Source organism: Uloborus diversus, chromosome 3, assembly GCF_026930045.1.
Source record: "Uloborus diversus isolate 005 chromosome 3, Udiv.v.3.1, whole genome shotgun sequence".
In the NCBI taxonomy this organism is placed as follows: Eukaryota; Metazoa; Arthropoda; class Arachnida; order Araneae; family Uloboridae; genus Uloborus; species Uloborus diversus.
Window position 1 is genome coordinate 166207055 of NC_072733.1, and position 22207 is coordinate 166229261.

Here is a 22207-nt window from a genome sequence, read left to right on the forward strand (position 1 = left end):
CCTTTTTTAAAAAAAATTTCCATGTCAATGTAGCGCGGAAAGGTTGCGATTGGTAAGAAAATATTTTTTTTCTTTTTTTTTGAAATCTGATTTATTTCTGCCGCACCGTTTTTTTGTATTTTAAACTTTCGCCTCAATTAGCAACAAAAACGTTACAAAAGAATTACATGAAAAAATAACTATTTGGGGGGGGGATAAGATGCCACTTCTGAGAGAATATCTTAGAACACTTTCGTCCATTACAAACTATCCTTTATCAAATAATTTCTCGAACACGAAAACTTATTATTTTTTTTAATGCAGCATTACTCCAATTTTAAAATGCTGGTCAAACAATTTTTAAACCGCTAATAGTTTTTTAAACAAATTCTTCCCTGAATTATAGTCATATAACGTCACAACGGAGCTTTAATAATTGCTAAAGTTTTGTTTTAAATTTGTGAAAAATGTGACAAAATAGCACTTACCATTATTTTTATGAGTTTGGGGAAAATGAAAAAATGGTCTGAAGCAAAATAATCAGGAGTGCTGAACTCGGCTGGGGGAGGAGGGGGGGGGGGGTCATGGCGCAGAATATGCCATGAAATTTTTCGGGGGGGGGGGAGGGTTGTTCAAGGAATAATTTCTTTTTTTAGAGGGGTCATCCAATTTGGGGGGTCTTTGTAGTGTTCGGGAGGGAGGGGTGTACCCTTGCTCTTAGGGAGGGGGGGGGGCACCCTTGGAAAAATCAATTACTTTTCTTAAACAATAGTACCTGTTGCAACTTTTTTACTCAGATCAATTATTGAAGTAGCAAGGTATCTTGTCCAATTGAGAGACCGAAATACATCATTCCAAGACAGAAAATGATAGAATGAAGCTGAATGTTCGACAAAATTTCAACGTGCAACACAATAATATCTAAACGAATTTAAAATTTTCTTTGTTTCAAATAATTATAAATAAAACGGTTCAGGAGATTTTTAATTGCAGAAGAAATTACTATTACTAGCTTCATGAACACATTAATGTGGAAAAATATTCTAAATGGATGAAATAATATTTGATTTTATGCTAGGGAATTTAAATATAGAAGCAATTAGAATGTGACTTTATTTTTGCGTACAAACATGCATATAATTACAAGATAGGGGAAGAGAAAGAACTTTGAAAAACAAGTGATTGTAAAACTTAAGGTGTGAATGATAAACAGTGGTGCACACAGGAATTTTGTAAGGGGAGGGTCCAAGATCAAAAGCCTTATTCTCCTATCATACCCCAATATGCCGTCAAATATATTGGCTTGATTTTATCAATTCCCGGGAATGAAAAACAGTAAAAAATAAACTATTGAAATTGAATTAGCATTGTTTAATGAAATATACTTAAAAAAATAACCAGAGAGCAAAATAATTTATGCTTTTACTTTTCTTATAATTAAAAAATTGATTCAATTTCATAGACTCTCATTTTATTCTGTAATTACAAAACTAAAAACATGGTTACTGCGGTGTATTCATTTATAATCACCATTCTGCATCTGACAAGCAATTCGTTATAGAAAAAGAGCACAACATTTAAAAAAATCTTTTGACATGAGAATTTTATTATTTCGATTATAACAACTGAAAGTATTGTTACCTTTGTTTGAAATTATTCTATGTACAAAATACATAGAATCATAATCAATCGGTAAAAAAGCAAAACCTATGGGAAGGGTCCGGATCCCCTGGACCCCTCCCTTGTTTGCGCCACTGATGATAAACAAGGAATTTTTACCTGGGCGTCCATATGCAAAATTTTAAGGGGAGGGGGGAGGGGGGCTCAGATATTTTCCACATGTTTTAGAAGGATATTTTCCTGTGGAAACCGATTTCAGTACAGATTAGAGTGAATAAAATTTGACATTTTTACTTATTCAATAATGGCTGGAAAAGAAATGTTTTTACATTTTAGCAAAGAAAAAAATACTAAAGCAAGGAAGTTCTAATTTCTAAGGGGGGGGGGGGCTTGAGTCCCCACTTGCCCCCCTCCCCATATGGGTGCCCTTGAATTTTTGGATGATAAAAATATAAAATTATTTTTTCAACCTTTAAAAAGGACTGTATTGCTGAAAAAATAAGTTCTTCACATGGAAAACTAATGCAGGGCAAAATGCAGTTTATATTAAAAAGTTTATGGATTTTAAAGACAATAAATAATAACAAATGTTTCACGAAATGGAACAGATGGAGGGGGGAGGGGATCGGGTTCTAAAGCCAATACATTGTAAAAAGTTTTTCATATTATTGTAAATTATTTTTCTTTTATATGTTTTAAATTCTTTTCTTTCTTTCTTTCAAATGCATACACAATATAGTAGAAAATATTAAGCTTCTATCTATATTATTCAAAAATGTTTACCTCACACACAAGAAAAAAAAACATTTATGACTGACAGATTTTCAATATTAGAAAGAGACTAATATATTAATCAGTAGCGTGTCTAGAGGGGGGGGGGACAACGGTCTGCCCCGGAATTGCACCCAAAGTGGATTTCAAAGTTAATAAAATAAAAAAATCTTAATTAATTCTCTGAAGTTTTTCCCGATTTTTTCTTAAATCATATTTATTCCATTAAATGCCAACGAAAACAAAGCACAATATTGCGCTTGGACGGGGCACGTTACATATGCGTCTAGGGAAAATTTTACATAGAATTTATTCGTAATTAAACTCGTTTTTCAATATTCGTAATTAAACTCGTTTTTTAATTGCAACTATAGTTATAACGCCAAAATAAAAATAAGTTGCTGTTTCTAAAAAATAGCATGAACTTAATATTTACATAAAACATCTTTTTGAAAGAGGGGGGCGGATTTCGTAAATTACAGCCCGGCGCAGATGAAACTCTTGCCAAGAAGGTGACTATATTATTGAATTAGTTTTTATTTCATCTTGATTAATAACAATATGAATAAAAAAACATTTAATTAATAACAAGATGAAAAAACTTTTTAAGTTTCTTTCCAGAAACATTAAAAAAATGCATTGATGTTTTTAAATTTTAAATTGAGTCTAATAAAAAAATTGCATGAACTATAGATCCATTTTGCTACTCCCAATTCTTATTATATGTCAATCATTCTTCAGCGCGCGAATTTACTACCACGTGGAATGCAGTCAGGTAGAAAATGTCACGTGAGTCACTCTACCCAATGGTAACAGCCGTTTCATTTCTACTTCAGTTAAAACTCGGCTCCCCGAAATTGTGCTTGAAATGACTTGAAGAATACGCACCGCGTTCGAAACTAGTTTTCCCTTACTTCTCGGTTTTGGGGAGCCGAGTTTTATCTCCGTGCTATGACGGTATTGAGAATAGGGCCGTAAGACACTTAAAAAAAACACTATAGTTGAAATGTTTGCTTGAAATTGACAAATGTACAACTTAGATACTTATTTCAAGTATGATGTACGAACATAAAACTTTAAAACTGCTTCGCAAGGCACACATCTAATGCTCTATACATGTCTTCTTAGTTGTCTCTGAATATATTATAAATTATTTTAAAATATCTGTAGAAAAAGTCATTTTGCAAAGGTTTAAACACATCAAAACTTACACACAATTATTAATGCACCAACAAAAATACATTCAAATTTGAAACATTGTAAACAAATCTTACATTATCTAACTGTAAGTTATCAGGCTTTTCATATTTTATCAACCAATTATCATTTCCACGATCTGAAAATAAAAAGACAGTTCTTAGATCTCTTAACAAATGCTGTTTCATAAATTATAATTTAACAATGAGAATAAACTACAATACCAGTGTTTCGAATAATGTAATCTAAAACAACAAGACGTTCAAACTGAAGTTGGAATTGCCTTTGTATATCTTCAGGTAAAGGTTCTGATTCAAACTTTTTTATCCAGTAATCAGCATCTTTATATCCATCAACAAACAGTTGGAAAGATCCTACCTATAATTATTGTATTAGTTGAGAAAGAAATTAAAAAATAAAATTAGAAAAACTTTTGAGTTACATAAATCTTTTAAGCACCAATGAAATACATATACTATGAAATATGCATGCCTTCTCTCTTGCTAGTTCTTTTAAGGAAGATACTGGAGTGGCTTTTGTTTATAACACTTTAATTTGCAATGTGGTACTCCATAATGCAAAATTATGCAGATAGCAGTGGAAAGAGAAATATTGGTTTATTTGAAATACTGAATTATGTAGAATAGGAATATTGATTTCAAAACCTTAGAAGGTCAAATTTCTTTCGTAAAAGATGATCTGCATGCCTATTATACCCTGTTCGCACTGCAACATTTGATCCTGGTTACCGCTGATCCGAGTTAAAGTTAACCCATTTCCCTTTTCTCACTGTTCGCATTAGCTACCGCTAATCCGGGTTAAAAATACTCTAGAACCAGGTTTTAAGTGAGAAAACTGACTGGTGTCGAGAGCATTCTAAAGTTTGTTTTGGTTTTGCTTCTCGAAGTTTGCTGCTTAATACGATGCACTCGCTTAATTTGAGAAGTGTTAATTCTTTGGGCAAAAACGACAGTTCGTGGAGTATAATGTCTGATGAAGAGTGGGCGAAGAATTTTCGCATCGGGAAAAACTTGTTGCTTCCCTGTGCGAAAAACTTATGTTTATTGCCCGCCAGGATACAAATTTTAAATACTGCATACCAGTTGAAAAAAAGATTCGTTATATACTCTATTATTTTTCCCAATAAAGATGTGGAGTTAAGGAGTGGACATTTAAGGCTTTAAAAAATAGAAATGTAACAGTTTATTACACATACACAGAATATGCACTTTCTGTTTTCCTAACACCGGTAAGATATTTTAATATGGACCTGAAAAAGTGTGATCATCAAGCATAGCTGCAAGAATTGCATTCATTTGAAATCAATACAAAAGATTTTAAAAATCTATGTGCACTACAGAAAAAATGAGGAAAATAAATTCCTCATTTTCATGTTAATTTTTTTTTTTTCATTGATAATAAAAAACTAGTTTGAATAAGCGTTTATGTGTTATGCACGAACAAAAACAAAGAACAAAATATTTAGTAGCCCAATACTTAGCGAAAAAAAATAAAAAATAACTAAATGCAAAAGTAAGATTTCCATACATGTTTCTTCGTTTTAAATGTGCGAAATAAAGTAGTAGTGTAATTGGTAGCCTAAATTTTAAAAAAAAGTTTGCATACACAAAAGTTTATTTCTCCTCAATTACGCATGATTGATTATTTGCATCGCACGAAAGAGAGAAAAAAACAAAAATCACAGTCATGTTATAATGATTTATTAATACATGTGATTTAATAAATTAACACGTAAGAAACACAGATAAAAAACAAATATTGACACAAACCTGTAGAGTTTCATCAAGTTTTCAATTTTTGTTTTGATTTCCTCCGCATTGCGGATGATAAACAGCGACATTTCTTTGCTAATTTTTTCAAAAATCAACCGATTTCTTTTTGACTTATTCAAATCGGTTAAGTTTTCTTTCCACATTTGGATCAGGAGCTTTGCCCATTAACAAATGAAACTATTTGATTTTTTGTTGCATGCTTTGCTTTTTAAAGTTGATAGAATTTGTTGAAATCAGAAATAACAGTAGGACTGCAGCCAGGCTCTTGATAAACTTGAAAACTGTCTATCAATTCAAACTATCTTTTAAAAACATTCTGCAAAACCCCGCTGCACTTCTCCCAAGTCTCATATCATGGCTAATAGCAAAAATGTCAGTGAGTTAGAGTACCACACTGGTACTAGCATGTTTTTTAAATTATATTTGTTCCTTTTTCAACATTATTGGTTGAGAGAATCTCAAAATTTGCGAACAACGTTTGTTGCTCGACCAGAGGTTATATACGCCTAGTCGGGAACTAGAGCCCCAGTTCGGAATCTGAGAAATTATTGAAGTTTTATTGGAACCTGGCGACCAAACTGACAAGGGCCCGCCTTGGCTCTCTGCGGCCATGCACTTGCCAAAAAAGTAGTTATACAGAATTAGTTTCAATAATGTAAAACATTTTGCAAATTTAGAAAATTTCCTGTGAATGGCATTTGCCTCTTCGTATGTATTATCCAGAGCTGGCTAATTTCGCTCTTTTCTAACCAAGTCCATTTTCCTTGAATTTTACTTCCTAGTTAATGTTTAGCTTAAATTAGTTAAATTTGGTATACATTAAGATAATGCAGCATCAATCGTTAAATATTCAATATTTCAGTTCCTGTATTCTATCTTAGAGGCATATTCAACTAGATTGTGTTCGAATTGATCAAAATCTGTCGACCAGTAGTAGCCAGAAATTTACTTTTATGTGGGGAAAAATAAATTTCTGGCTGTGCTATTGGTAAGTACAATCGATCGTATTTGATTTCATCTAATTCTGTTACAGTTGAGTATGCCCCTTAATCTAACATTTGAGAAATCGTTATCGATTGCGTTCATTGTGCCTTGTTTCGTTAGGCATTAAGGATAATAAGAGCCCCTATAGCAAAAAAAAAAAGATTAAGAGGACTGAGACAGCACTGAATTAATTCTGAAATAAAATGTAAAAAAGCTTTTCTAGCTGGTCCAGTAAATGCATCAGTAAGAGTCTAAAGCCGCTTTTTCCCCCTTATTCAGCAAGAATGTATCGCTGTCCCATTTCTGCCCTACAGAAAAAAGATATTGGAGAATATTCTCAAGTCAATAAGTGATTAAAAATAAGTTGATACACAATGGTTTCCAACAAGTAACAAATAATACTTTTTCATGAAGAATCACTAATGATGATTAATTAAGGTAATTGCACTTCTTGCGATTTGCAAAGTAACGATTCTGTCTCGACACATGATATTATCCTTCCCTCTGCAACATCACCACCGTTAGTACTTAGCAGGAAAAGCTTTATCTTTCTACTTCTTTACTAATAATAAAGCTGAAAGTCTCTCTGTCCGGAGGATGTGACGCGCATAGCGCCTAGACTGTTCGGCCGATTTTCATGAAATTTGGCACAGTTAGTTTGTAGCATTGGGGTGTGCACCTCGAAGCGATTTTTAGAAAATTCGATGTGGTTCTTTCTCTATTCCAATTTTAAGAACAAAAATATCATAAGATAGACGAGTAAATTACGAAATTATCATAACGTGGAACCGTAACACTGGCACAAGCCAATTGGAGAGATACGAAATTATCATAATGTGGAACCGTAACATGGGTACAAGCCAACTGGCGAGAAAATTCACCATACATTATTTGTAAATATACAGACGAACCAAAAGACCTTTTAATTTTTCTATTACGGGCAAAGCCGTGCGGGGTACCACTAGTGATTAAATAAAAGCTATTTCTTTAAAAGTAGTTTTTCTGATTTTCAATATTTATACAGTAAGTAGATTAAAATACATCCCTTTTCAAAAAATCTCACAATCCGAACGGGGTGCAGTTGATTCGGATAATTGTAGTTGTACTGTAATTTACAAATTTTTTGATCTTATAAATGAAGTATATGTTCTTAAATTCTGGTATTAAACATTTTATGTGATCCATATTTCTAATTACCGTCAGGGCCGTCGTTTGGGTGAGGATACCGGACCTATAGTACCGGGGCCCGGAGCTTTGAGGGGCTCGCATGTCATAAAGCTGTTTTTCAAATAATAATGTTAATAATTCCATCAAAAAAGTTATGCTACTTTCTAAAAAAAATAAATAATAATAATAATTTGAATTTTGACATCTTGAATTCAAATTATGTTTTTCGCAATCACGAGTGTGTGTATGTAGGCGTGTGTGTTTGTGTGGGGGGGGGGGGGGGGTATGTGTGTGTAGGCATGTGTGTTTGTGTCTGTGTGCAGGCATGAATGTGTGGGTAGTTGTGTGTATGTGTAGGTGTCTGTATGTATGCATGTGTGTGTGTTTGTGTATGTATGCATGTGTGTGTATGTGTGTATGCGTGTGTAGTTGTGTATGTATGCGCGTGTGTGTAGGACATGGATGCAGCCTGGAGACGGCTTTCGCTATAGGAGCAGCATTGTGAGGAGCCAGTCGACGGTGATGGTGCGTAGGGTGGCGGTGGGAAAATAAAATGATAGGACGCCAAAAACAGTCAAGTGAGAACAATAAACAATCGTGATTGATCAAAAAACTTGCATTACATTACCATTTCTCGATAGTATAAATATAAATGAAATACTCTTGGGCAATGAAAAAATAGCAAAAGTTTTTGAGTACAATGGGGGCATAATTTCTTAAAACTAGAGTCGCATATGGTATTCTACTTAGAACTGATCGAAGCGAAAACCAACCTGATAAACCTAAACCGCCAGAAGCGAATACAAAGGTGGTGGTGGGTAGAAAAGACAAATGTAATATGTATGTGTGATAATAATTTCAACACTTCATTCAATGTGCCTGAGTCAAGTTTTACTTTAATTTTTACAAAAAGAACTTTTTATTTCGAAATCAGATCTTTTTCCTTGGTCCGTCCAACTTCGCCTTACTGAAAATTCATAGTTACTTTGCTTACCTCAGACATGACAAATTATCCAATTTTTACACAATAAAGGTACACTATTTGTAAACATATTTTTATGCTAACTTAAAATTACAATTTTAAAATTTACATTAAAATTTAACTATCCAGTTATAGGCAAGTAAACAATGCAACGTCACATATGAATGCAATTTTAAACTATTCATTTTGAAGTTCTTAAGTGTGTGAGGGAGATTAAATTAAGCAGACGGGCATAAAATTATGCTTTGGGGGGGATAGGGGCTCATGGGGGGGGGGGGGTAGGATTAAAATTGGCATTGGGGAGCATTTCTGATAGCGGCAGCCCTGATTACCATCAAAGTTTCAAAGAGTCAAAAGAATTTTTTTTTTAACCAAAAATGACTTGTTTTCAATTTAATACTGGAAAATGCAAAGGTGGTATGGTTTTGCAGTAAAACTTGGTTTGCTGCATCTTGCAGATTACGGAAAAGTTATTCCGCTGATAGGTGTCCTTCATTACACTAAAAAATATTTAAGGGTCCTTGCATTCAGTCTCCGTCTAAAGCGACAAAAATCTGTCTTTTGAAATTGTTCGACGGTGGCATATAATCAAGATACTTTCAATCTAGGAATCATCCCCCAACTTGTATCTATGGATATACAGTGAAAAAAGTTTAACATGATAACTCTTAACAGAAAATATGGTTAACACGAAATGATATTGTAGTCTGGACAGAGTACTGTGTAATTTAATTCAATTCTTTTAACATGAAAATATATTTTGGTCCCTTCTCTCTCAGTTTGTTAAACTTTTTCACCGTATTTCAAAATCTCGTTTTTTCCCCCCGCCAGAAATTTTTATAGTCTAGCACGTCCAACTACTTTTTCATGTCACATGAAAATGTAATAAAGTATAAATACAGATCCTATTAAACTGCGTGTAATCCGAACAGTCATTTAGATGTACATACTCTATAAAAAAAGTGAAAAAATGTGCTATGTACGAGGCCTTTATTATGGTGTCAATAACAGCAAGTTGGGGGTGATTGTAATTTTTACTGTGTACAGTATAGGTATCTGGTTTCAATTTATAGTTCATTTTGTTTAACTATTAATATCATTAATTTGGACAACCTGTATCCTTTATTAGTCCAGATTAATGAGATTCTACTGTATATGCGGTAATAAAGTACTTCTTTAGTACTTGATGGCAATTAATGTCAGCGTTTTGGCAAAAGTTATTACGTGCATTAAAAATAATTGGCGAATTATTGGAATAAATACATGTTTAACAGTTGTCAATAAGAAATTGGGGGTTTGTAAAATGATTTTCGCTACTTTTAAAACTGGAAGAATATTGTAGTATTTGATGAAGCTTTTCTTCAGAAAAAAACGAACAGAATTTTCTGTCAATATGTACAAAGAATGGAATTCAAAAAGAAATAAATGACATATGAAATTTCCATTTAGCTTGAAGCAAATAAAAATGAATCGTGTTCATGAAAACCAACACACTAAAATACTTTTTCAACAATCTTAAATGCCGATCTGAAATGTGAAATTTCAAGTAGACATTTTGTCAGTAGTTGAAAAAAATTAAAATGATTTAAAATTTAAGACTGAAAATACACTTTTCCCATATTGCTCTAATGGCGCTTGGTCTCAATGCGCTTGGCGCGGCGGCCAGCAAAATGTAAACAAGTTTCGCGGCAGCTCGAGATCACGTGATCCGATTTAACTAAGATCAGAGGCTTGACCCTGTTTGCCAAAGTGGGTTAAGTTAACTCACTTTCCGACGAGGGTTAAGCGAAATCGTTGCCAAAGATAACTCACTAAACTTCTTAACCTGGGTTAACTTGTCAGTGCGAACAGGGTATTAGAGGTGGGCAATGTCGTTCTTTTTAACGATATGTTCATCAGTGGATCATTCATTCTTTCGACCCGTACACAGAACTCGTTCATTTGAATGACTTTGTTCATTTAAAAATGTTTCAGGTGATTTCTCAGCAAGACATAAAAAAATCATTTTTTTTTTTAAATTTAGGTTCAAATATATAATGCACCAATAGATCATATATAACGAAGAAAGTAACAACAAAAATGCCGAACTCAGCCAGGGTACCAAATAATTTCAAAAACAGAGCTCACCTCATTATTAGGGAGCTTCAAAATTATCCTATAGTACCCATGGACTAACACCAAAAGAAAAAAGCGCAGCAAGTATTGAAATAAGGAAAAAAAACAGACAGTAATAATCCCTATCAAAATTATCAGGAAACTGAATGTAAAATTGAAACTTAGAAGTCCCCCAAGCTAGTTAAAATAAAGTTAAATTAAAATAGATGGCAGTTAATTGGGATGTTATAGATAGTAGACAAAAGGATTGCCAGAAAAGAGATAAGAGGAATTCTTAGAGATAGTTTTGGCGACAATGAACAAATATAAGAAGGATATTAACAGGTGCCTGGGATAGGAAGTAGAAAGTCCAAACATTTTGTTTGTAGCCTAAATAAGTTACACAAGATATTACAAATGGACACATTGAAAAAATGCAAATGAACTACAACGGTTGAAGAAAAATAATGAACAATGCAGAAGGTAAAAATGATTCAAAATAAATATATATTATATTGTATTGAGAAAAAAGAAAATTTGCAATCTATTGAGAGTTAAAAATTTGAAGATGATTCTTATTGTAATTTAAAAAAAAAAGCAATTTTTTCACGAGTGCATCAATACAATGTTCCAAAGTGTTTAAGGTTCAAAAGAAGGGTCATTCATTTTACAAGAGATTCTTCTGACCAGTTCATTTTAAGAATTCATTCTTTCAGACCCGCTTGTTCATGAACGACACATCCCTAATGCATTTCAATCCAGCGCTGAAACAGTTACTATACTACAGATCACTTAAATTTTAAATAACAAAAACTAGCCAAGAACATTTATCATTTTCTCTTTTTGTATACACAATAAGCAATATATATATATATATATATATATATATATATATATATATATTGGTTTTTATCATCAAGAAACAATGCAAAATTAATTAACAATTGTGTTATTAAGTGCTGTAAAAACAAATTAGCTTACAATAGCTTGAAAAAGATTCAAACAATCTATGGATTTGAGAAGACAAAATGTTTTATAAGGCATATTCAAACTTTGTTTCCTGGGAGAAAAAAAGCCTAGTAAAAGTATAAAAGGCACCTACTTTTCCTAAAAATCATTTCCATCTTTAGCAACTACTTTGAAAAATATCTGAGTAATTCATCACTTTGGATATGTTCTCCACAGTTTTTCGCCACGTATGTAAACAAACTAAACACTTAAAGTAAGACTCTGTTAGAGCATGCATTTTTTCCTTTTACTTTTCTGTATGTTACTATACTAGTAGTGTAGATGATATATCTGTGTATTGCTTAATATTTTACTTACATTGTAGCTGTTAGCTTTGTTGTACTTAATACTCTTTAAATAAGATTTCCACTGCAGATGAGCCCAGTCTTGTATACTTCTGCTTTTTTAAAAAAGTTATTTTTGTGCCAACTGTTTATTTATTAAATGTATTGCTTTGTTTCATTAATGCCTCAAATTACTTAGCATATAGTTGTCTTTGCACATTTTAAAGTGAATGCTATTTTATCAAAAAGAAAAGACAGGCTTAAAAGGACCTGTTTTTTTTTTTTTTTTTTTTTTTTTTTTTTTCAAATTAAAATCTGCAAGAAAAAAAAAATATATTGAAAAAAAAAGTATGATCAATTTAAAAATTTATGCAATTCAAGATTTTAGTTTAAAGTGAAAAAACTAGCATTCTAAACATGTTATCTATAATGTTTACTACAGATCACAAAACTTAACATAAGGTTCAATGAGATTTGGAAGTTGAATAGTTTCAGAGGAAAACCTTCATCTACATCAGACAGTTTTAGAATTGATTAAGTGTTAAGATCTTAATAAAAATATTGCATGACAGTACATATAAAACTTAATTATTTTCAACAAAAATCAAAATGAAGTAAACACAAATTCATGAAAAATACAAAAACAAAAATAACAACATAAAAGTTCAAGCAACATCATTTCAATGTAGGAGCCCTTGATTCAAGAAAGTAGTAAAAATGCTTTATTATTGTATTTTTGTCAAAATAACTAGATTATGATGTGATAAAAAAGTTATCATAAAATTATAAATAAAAACTGATTTTTGCCACATCAAATATTTTTAGAATTGATTCCATTTTAAGAACTTGATCGAAATCCGGCCGAAAAATACATATAACAGAAACTATTTATAAACAAAAATAAAAATACAGTGAAACCCAGATTGGTTCGTAAGAATTGCTCTACTAATGACGTTCAAATGTTTCGGATTTTACGTTACACTTGTTTAGAAAATCCACTCAATATGTTTTTTCAAAAACAGTTTAAAACTATTTTCTTACATAAGACTCACAAAAACATTTTTTCAGGTTCTTTGTTTCAAGATAATATGTTTCAGGAGTTTAAAGCCGCTATTGATTTTTTTTTTTTATTCCATCTTATTGCCCTTTCTTCTGTGAGCTGTAAACCAAAAGGGTTTCCTCTGATTGTCTGATCAATGGATTGTTTCTTTGGAGCATATAAAAACCTTTTTAATTCAAAATGAAAGCACTTAATTACTTTCTGGGGTATGGTTTTTAAATTTGTATTATTTTTCTGGAAAAAAAAAAAATCTGTTGCGACATTTAGAAAGAGGATATATTGCTCCTTATAAATTTCAGATTCTATGAATTTCAACTTCTTTTCTGTTATCTGACCATGCTTTTAGGGTAGGACTGGTTTAAATTGGTCTCTGTAAGAGTTCATTTCAGCACCAGTCTTTTTTCTCATTGTGAAAGCATAGTCACTGCTTTCATTACCTGAAGGAACAGCATTTCAATTCAAAGCATCAAAACTCTAAAATAAGTTTCATTTGTGATTAAGAATGATGAAAAAATTTTTAGCTAACAAACAAGTAAATATTACAGTTACCTTTCTAGTTCATGGGGTTCAATTTATAAACAATATGCTTCAATTTATATCTTCTCTCTCAGCTTTATATTTTCCCATTTGGCACGTTTTTTATTACTAGAATACCTAACGTTGGGGTTCCATTGTATAACAAAAGTTCAATCATAAACATTACAAAAGGAAATCAAAAGCATAAGGATTTCAAGTAACTTCTCTTTCACTATGAAAATTTTTGATGAAAGACAGTAAAAGAGCTCCATCCATTTCACTATGCTACATTAAGTTCGGCTTACACTATTACAGATACAACTGAGTAAAGTGTATGATCAAACATTTAAAAAACTTGCATAGAAAGCAAAGAATAAAATCTCAGACTGAGGCACAATATAAATCAAATCAGACACTAAATGCATACTAAAAAGTTATAAATTAAGCTGGATGAATAAATATACCTTAGGTGGGAGACCAATTCTATTAAAATGCAGTGGAAACTTTGGAAACCTCTGCACCATGTTTTTCTTTGTTCTCGATTTTGCGCGATCAATGGCAGAGTAGTTAAATGTTTCACTAGTGAGTCGGACAACCTATATTGAATTGTAAATTCATTATTTTGAAAAAACAATTTTTTAATCTTAATGCTTGCTAAGGTATGCACAAAAGCTAAATACAAAATTATGAAACAATGAAAGCTCTCAACACAACAGGCTTACACATGACATACACATTACACATAATTTTACACATGAAATATATCATTCTCTTGTTTTAAGAGCCTTCTTTCACAAAAAGAAAAAAAGATTACCATTACAATTAAATGTTTAGAAATTACAGAGCGCTGCCATAGTAGGAGCTCTGCTGTTCCTTGCAGGGAAAATTTTTCTGCTATTTCAGATTTCCAGCTAATTTTTCAAATAGCTGCAATGGTTCCGAAGATTACCTCGAACATATAAACATACAAAAATCCACCCTCTCTCTTTATAATATTAGTATAGATATATGGTGGAGTCCAGCGGTAATGGAAGGACAGTTTGTACAAAAAAATTGATGCATTTCTGTCGGTGAGCATATCAAAAAACATAGTATTTTCAAAAACTGATGCATAGACTTTTATACACACTAGTAAGTTGCTAAAAAAGCAGAGCCGGCTCTAGTGATTCTGCCGCCCTAGGCGATATTGACAAGTGCTGCCCCCGCCCCATTGGATAATAATAATATAAAATAATAATATGTTAAAATAAAAATAATAGTAAAGTGCTTAAAATTAAAGCAAGTTTCTCGTTAAATAACTGGGTTTTGCCTATCCAAGCACTGGTACACACTTTAAATTGTATTTTTTAACATTAAAGTAGTGGATCTTATGGCACTGAAACAGATTTTAATATTTTCAAAAGAATTTAAATCACACAATTTGCCACCTCTAAAATTAAATTGAATTTCTAGTTAATTCTGAACTATGTTTTGCATATCCAAGCACTGGTACACACTCTAAGTTATTATTCTTTTAGCAATGAAACATCGAATCTTATGAAGCTGAAACGGATATTCATACTATTTTTCAAAAAATATTTCAACTTCGAAATCTGACGCCTTTTTTTTTTTTTTTTTTTGCTTTTCATCTGGTTCTTTTTCAGGCGGCAAAGCTTTTTTGCCAAGAAAACGCTCGCAACTCATAACGTTTTTGCAAGCATTTCTACAACAATCTCCCAAAAGCTTCTCTGTTAGTTTTTAGCCGAGTTATTTTTGTAAGAATACATAAATTTCCGAGTGTATTTAAAATTAATTAGAAATATAATGTATTTTGGGTTTTATTAACTTTGTTAGCATTGATTGTTTTCTATAACTTTAACTTACCCATTTACTTTTGTTGAGTGAAATGAATGTGAGAAAACAATTATAAAAGAATTATGAAAGGTAATTTTTTATTGACATTACAAAATAAATACATGTATTTTTTCAAATGATTAGATAAACTTAATTTATTTAGTTTCTAACTAAGTATAACATTATCTTTAGACATTGATTTTCAATTTGTGCGGTAACTCTATTTTTACAAAATGTGCATCGTTTACTTATTTTCTAAATTAGTACAGCATTGTCTTTTATCACTTAAGAGCAGTTTGTGCTGCTGATAACTTTTGCTTGAGTGTTAAAAAAAGAAGCTCGGGCTAAATGGTTGATGCTGACAAAAAAAAGGAGAAAAATGAAGTTGTTTCAAGAACTTATGAAGAAATGGAATGTCTCATCAACCAGTTAGCTTCTATCTTCAAACAAGGAAAGAAACGATGGTTTTGACGACAGTAACAGAGAACAAGGACAAAGTTTGACAATGATATATTCTTGATGATATATTCTCAACCAAGCTCGGACATCTTGAACAACATCCCTACGTAGCCTTTCTTTGCCTTTGGCTTTTTAAATCTTTTTACTCCTTCCCACTGCTTTTTTCTTTTGCTTTTTTAATTGTTCATTACCATTATACATATATATATATATATATATATATATATATATATATATATAATATATTTCATAAAATAAAATAAATAAGCAAACAAAACACAAATAAATACATTTTAAAGACCTTTAACTTAAAACTGCACAAAGCAACAATTAATAAATAAAAGAACAATAAATTGTGATTAACTAACAAAAGAACTAGCAAAAAGAAAAGAAGAAAGTTGATAACAGGAGGAATTTAAAAAAGCAAAATGAAATTGCAGCGCTGTCCCATTTCTCACAACTCGCACCCAATCTGAGCAGAGACTTCTTAAAAGAATAAATCAAATTCTTGATTAAATTTTCGCCATAAATCAATTTTTTAAAGAAATAGTCCCTTCACGCTAACACAATACTTTCCGTGACCAATTTTACATTTGGACTGGAGTTGAGTACGTAAAAAAGTTTCAGGACTGTATTGGTATCTGCGGTTCTTTACACTAATGATCCATAGCCACCACCGGGGGGGGGGGGGGGCTCAGATATTTTCCCCATGGTTTAACAGCATTTTTCCCCACAGAAACCCATTTCTGTATAAATTAGTGTTATTAAAATTTGACATTTTTAATAACTTATTCATTAATAGCTGGAGAAAAAATGTTTTTACATGTTTGCAAAGAAAAAAGAACTAAAAGGAAGGAAGTTCCCATTTCAAAGGGGGGAGGGAAACTTCAGCCCCTCCCCCCTGCCCCCCATATGGGCACCCATGGCAAATGCAAAGGAGGCAGGTTAGGCGGGTGGTGCTCCCAAAATTAACTTATTAAAAATTTAATTTTAGCATCATTGTTGATTAAATCACACTCTAAAAATTTTTGTTGCATGGATTTTTTTGCCTGTAGACTTAATGTTAAAGACACCCCTAGCAACGCCATCCAACATCCAACCCTTCTGAATGGCCGCCAAGTGGATGCGTCCATCCCAATTTTTCAGGAAAATTCGTTCACTTTCTGTTTCTAAATGGCCATTTTAACAGCCTTTCAATTTAAGGAGGTTTACCGCAAATAAGGCCTTCAGTTCAAGTCTTATTGGCTGGAAACGAATTCCAATCAGAGCCGGCCTTAGCACATGCGGGGCCCAATTAGAGAAAGCTGGCGGGGCCCCTTACAGACTGATCGTACAAATTCGAGAAGTGCTGACCGATTTTTTTTTTTTTTAAATTCAGGCAAGGATTCGAAAATTCCGCAATTATCCGTCTTCTTTCAAATTTCTATATCACGTTCGATTTTTATTATTTTATTTCTTAAGAAACGAATGAATGAATGGCCAAGAAAATAAGTGTACATTTTAATAATACGTAAGAAAAGTAGGTCTAAGTTTCTTTATGCCCAATTACATGCGGTTGGTGCACGAGAAAATTGGTGTGTCAAAAGAAGTGTGGGACTGAGGGAATAACTTCCCAGATGCTGATTTTTTCTTCCTTTTTTTTTTTTTTTTTTTTTGGAAAATTGGACGATATTATGGGAATTTAACATGATTGATTAAATAACCTCCAAAAAATGTGGAATATTGTCTCCAAAACCGGGACGGATGGTCGCCGTAGACTTCTCTCTTCCAATTCTTCGTTCGCTTATTGTGAAATAACTTGGTAAAAGTCCATTCAGTTGGAGTTTTTAGTTTTTATTTTCATGGAATAAATCAACCCACCCAGTAAAAAATCATTTTTCTATCGATCATTATTGTGCAACTTTGAGAAGTGAGAACCCCTTCACCGTTGGAAGTAAGCGGGTAGCGCAATTTATAACTCAGGACAGAAAAGGAAAATGCACCAAAATGTATCGGTCCTAAAAAAAGTAGTTTTTGACCACAAGCAAAAGACCAGACGTCTTTGGGGTGTCAGAAGTGGAACGGAATTGCAGGGAACGGGGGGAGCTCTCCTTGGAAATTTTTCAAAATTGAAGTTTAAAAAGGCAGTTTTGGTACGGAGATGAGTTTTGAGGGGAGGAGGGAGAGAAGAGGGACGTTAGAGGTCAGATAAAACACCCACAGTCCCTGGAAGAGTCTTCAAAGCTGACGTCTAAAATCGCCACTTTGGACAATTTTATGTAAACTGAAGGGAAAGGGGGAGAGGCGGAGGTTCCCCGCCTACCAAATTTTATTTTAAAATTTAAGATAAGTTTAGATTAATTTTGGTAACGATAGGGAATTGGGGGCTCCTCTCAGAAATTTTTGTCCCCATTAGATGATGTTTGATGAAAATGGAGAAGAAAGGAATTTAGTGATCTCCTACGGAAAACTTTCAAAATAGAGGGTTTTAGGCGCAAAAAAACTCAGTTTTATACCCTGTTTGGTAACGATAGGGGAAACGGGAGGAGTTTCCTCCCGGAATTTTTTTCGATACTGAAATGAATTTTATGCTATCCATTTGAAGGAAGGGTTAGAGTGTTTTCTTGTGGTAGTATTTTCTAAAAGGGAAATTTTAAGCTATTGTGCTGATGCTAAAGAAAGGGGTCATTAGATAGTAAAAATGTTTCAGAGACCTTCCTCATGAAATATTTCGAAATTTGAATCTTAAAAACACTATTTTAGGCTACTTTTAGAGACGATAGAAGAGAAGAAGGAAATTTATAAATCTCTTCCTTCCTTGGAAATCCTTTAAAATTGAAAACTGAATGATGTAATTTTAGTCAGTTTTTTGTGATAACGTTGAGGTAAGGGTGAGCGTTTGAGTAGCCTTCACCTGAACTTTTTGAAATAAAGGTCTTAAACACGCATCTTCAGTCACGTTAAGAGAGAAGTCAGGGTTTGGTTGGCTCCAAGTAATTTTTTGACCTTGAAGATTTAAAAACCAAATTCCATTCTATGTGTATAAACGTTAGAAGAAGAATGGTAATTTGCTTTCTTTAGAATTGTTATGGAGATGTTTTCCGCATATTAAATACGCAGTATTTGAAGTTTATCATTTATTAATTTATTTTTCAGAATTGCACTTACGTTGGTGTTAATTGTGTAGTAAAAAAATTGGCATTGCTGCCAAGTTTTAAGATTTTTTTTATCAATACTAATAAAGAAAGTAAAAAAAAATAATAAAAGTAAATATATAAATGAAATTAAAAAGATAGCTCTGGAAATTCCTGAAATTTCGGAGTTTCATGTAAATTTCCGCATTGCCCATGTAATACGAGTAGATCCTGGGATAGGGGTCCTTGACCCTTACGTTATTGCGGACTGCTAATAATCATTAAAAATTTGTACTTTGGTTCCCCACTACCTAGTTCCTTTCTCTTGATCGGAAGTTATAGGATACAGCAGGTATCGCCTTAGCTATGGATTTCAAAATTTTTAGCTGGCTATATGTTTTATTTTTTTCTTCAGGAAATTTATTTGAGACTAGTAGTTTTGGACTTAATAGGGAAGCTAAAAGCCTCAAGAAATTCCCCCTATACTACCTCAATTGCCCTGAAAGTAGCTCTATACCCGCCAGATTAAATATCAGTTAAGCATATTATGATTAATATCAGTTAAGTTCATTTGAACCTTATTGAGCAATCACGATTGCTTATTGTTCTCATTTGACCGTTTTTGGTGTCAGTGCCTTTTTCAACTTGGACCAGACGCTTCTGCAGCACCACCGCCCACCGTCCTCTGCTGGCGGCGCGGCGCGGCAGCTCCGGTTTTGAGCTATCTGCTTTTCCTGATTGGAGGCGTCCATGTCCTACACACACGCATATTCTCACACATACACACACACGATTTCACACAGGTCTACGCACACACGCAACTATGCACACGTAACCGCCCAGGAGGAGAGGCAGGATTGGGGGGACAGGAGCCGTTTCTAGAAACAATAACTCCAATGAGTAGGGTCCTGTCTCAGTTCGTGATTGCGAAAAACATAATTTGAATTCAAAATTTCAGAATTCAAATTAATTTTTTTTTATTTCCTTTATTTTCTTTTGTGAGGGAAAAAAATATTTTTTTAGAGCGGGGCCCCTGCTGGCGCGGGGCCCCATTGGGATCTTTTGCTCTAATCGGCTTAAGGCCGGCTCTGATTCCAATAATTTTGGAGTAAAAATGTCACTCATGCTAATTTTATTACTTGATCAGTGTGTATGTGTAAGTGTAATTTGAGTTGCAAACAACACTGTCAAAGATCATTTTTATGAATCTTGAACAATGTATATATTGAAATTCTGAACAATATGCGAAGGGAAAATCTGCAAGAGAATTAGTAGAGTAAAATTTCAAATTCTTATCAGCACAGAAGAGCATTGGAGTGCTTTGGTAACTATAGTGCTGACTGAGAGAAATGTCTTCTGGTTAACGAGTCAGCAAAAATAAGTTTTTATTCAAATCTAATATTATTTTGGGATTGGTTTAAATTAACTTATCAGTTTGCAAATGCATTATTAAAGTTTTTGAACAAAAATTTTTTTATGCATTTCAGGCACTAATTCAGCCTTTGACGACCAATTTACTAATATGTTTTGTAATCATCAACAAACTCATCTTTCAACTGAAGTGCTTTTGGGGATAATAGATAAAGTCATCAAAAATTCAGATGCAATGACAAATAAATTGGCTAGAGATATACATTTGAATTAAAAAACAAATTTGAAAACAACTGTTGGAGCAAAGTACAAACTTAAGTCACAAATTGTATCCTTTCACTGAAAAATATTCACAATAATTGAAAATTATACGATTTTCCCTTTAGAAAAGTCTCAAACTTCATTTTATGTGTTACACTTGCTTATATTATGTATTACAGAAATTATATTGCAATTGTAACAAAAACCTTTTAAAGCGGCCACCTCCTCTGAACAGCCGAAATTTTATGGAACAGAGGGGTGGCTGCACAGAGAGGTTTCACTGTACTACTTAAATATGTAGTTTATAGGAGAAAAGGCAAGAATTCAGCAAATACTAGTCAATTAGTTTTGTACAGGATAATAAACCAAGCAACTTGTCATTTCTTAAAAATACAAGAACAGAAATTTCAAAATTATTCTGAGAAAATTTTATAATATTTTAATGAAATAATAAATAACTTCAAAGAGAAAGAGAGAGAGAGAGAGACAAAGTTTATATTCTGGCAGTAGGATCAGTCCTATTTATGGTTTAAGTAAAAAGCCATACAGATACAGCAATGTATTAACTTCATGAAAGAAATTGAAGAACAGTGAATTGAAATAATAACATTAAAAAAACTAACCTTTGTTTTTGGCACAATATTAAGTTGCAACTTCTGATCTACTAAAGATGCACCAGCTTCAGATAAATATCCTTGGTTAGGAACTAAACAACTTCTACCGAAACAACAAGGACAACAAAGCTTATGCATCCATTTAGTCCATTTTGGATTCAGTCTTCCATAAGGCTCTTCATCTTTTGGTTTGAAAACACCAATTTTCTAAAATAAGATATTATTGAAGCGATAAATTCTTTGTATATATGGTTACAAGACAATATGAAAACATTTTTTAAATTACCGTATATACTCCCGTATAAGTCGAGAAATTTAATACAAAAAATGAGGTTAAAAGTTAGGGGGTCGACTTACATGCGGAGCAGAACTTCGGTAAATGTTTCCCGCACAATTCTTGGAAAAAAAAACACTTGAAAATGTGAACATTTTCCCGATTTTAGTCCAACCCTTTAAGTACATGCTATAGAAGTAAATACTTACACATTCTGCTATGATTTTACAGGGTCTGACTGAAATAAGGACTAAATAATTGCAGTAAACCGCCGACTACGCAAAAAGTGCGGGAATCGTCTAATAATGTTTGATATGGCTACAGCACAGAATTTTATTGATATTTATTCAAAATAAAAGCAATAAGTAACAAAAATCGTAACAGCGAAATCAAACCCTTTACAAAATCGCGATGGCAGAAGTAAGCCCTTTTTGTTTAAAATAATAATAATCGGACTTTTTTTCAACATAAAAATGTTGATTGCATTTCATTTACCTCTTTTTTACAATGTTTATATTCAAAATTTAGAGGCAAAGGATTTCCGATTTTTTTCTGAAAATAGGGGCTCGACTATTTGCGGGTTCAATTTCTGACAGTTTCAAGCATTCTTTACATTTGGAGGAAAAGGGAGCATTAGATTTGTCATTAACACTCTTTTGGTGGTCTAGAGAGATGCAAAGTTCAAAAGCATGAACATTTCGATCAGGTTGGGGAGACTTATGAGGGTATTCTCCCCCCTCCTCTCTTTGAATTTTTAAAAAATAATCAAACTGATCGTTTTTTACGGGTTTGTTTTACAATTTTTCCACCTATTTTTGGCATAAAAC

At 32.7% G+C, this 22207-nt stretch overlaps 1 protein-coding gene across 1 annotated transcript in view; it reads right to left on the reverse strand.

Annotated features, from left to right (window-relative positions):
- LOC129218351 (phosphatidylinositol 4-kinase type 2-beta-like) overlaps positions 1–21244 on the reverse strand; it is a 47610-nt gene extending 26366 nt beyond the window's left edge. The window contains exons 1-5 of the mRNA XM_054852595.1: positions 21116–21244; positions 13920–14051; positions 3792–3945; positions 3655–3706; positions 2631–2656 (exon numbers count right to left, since the gene is read on the reverse strand). Coding sequence (XP_054708570.1) covers positions 2631–2656; positions 3655–3706; positions 3792–3945; positions 13920–14051; positions 21116–21244 — 493 coding nt within the window. The remainder of the gene's footprint in view (positions 1–2630; positions 2657–3654; positions 3707–3791; positions 3946–13919; positions 14052–21115) is intronic.
- Positions 21245–22207: the final 963 nt, after the last annotated feature.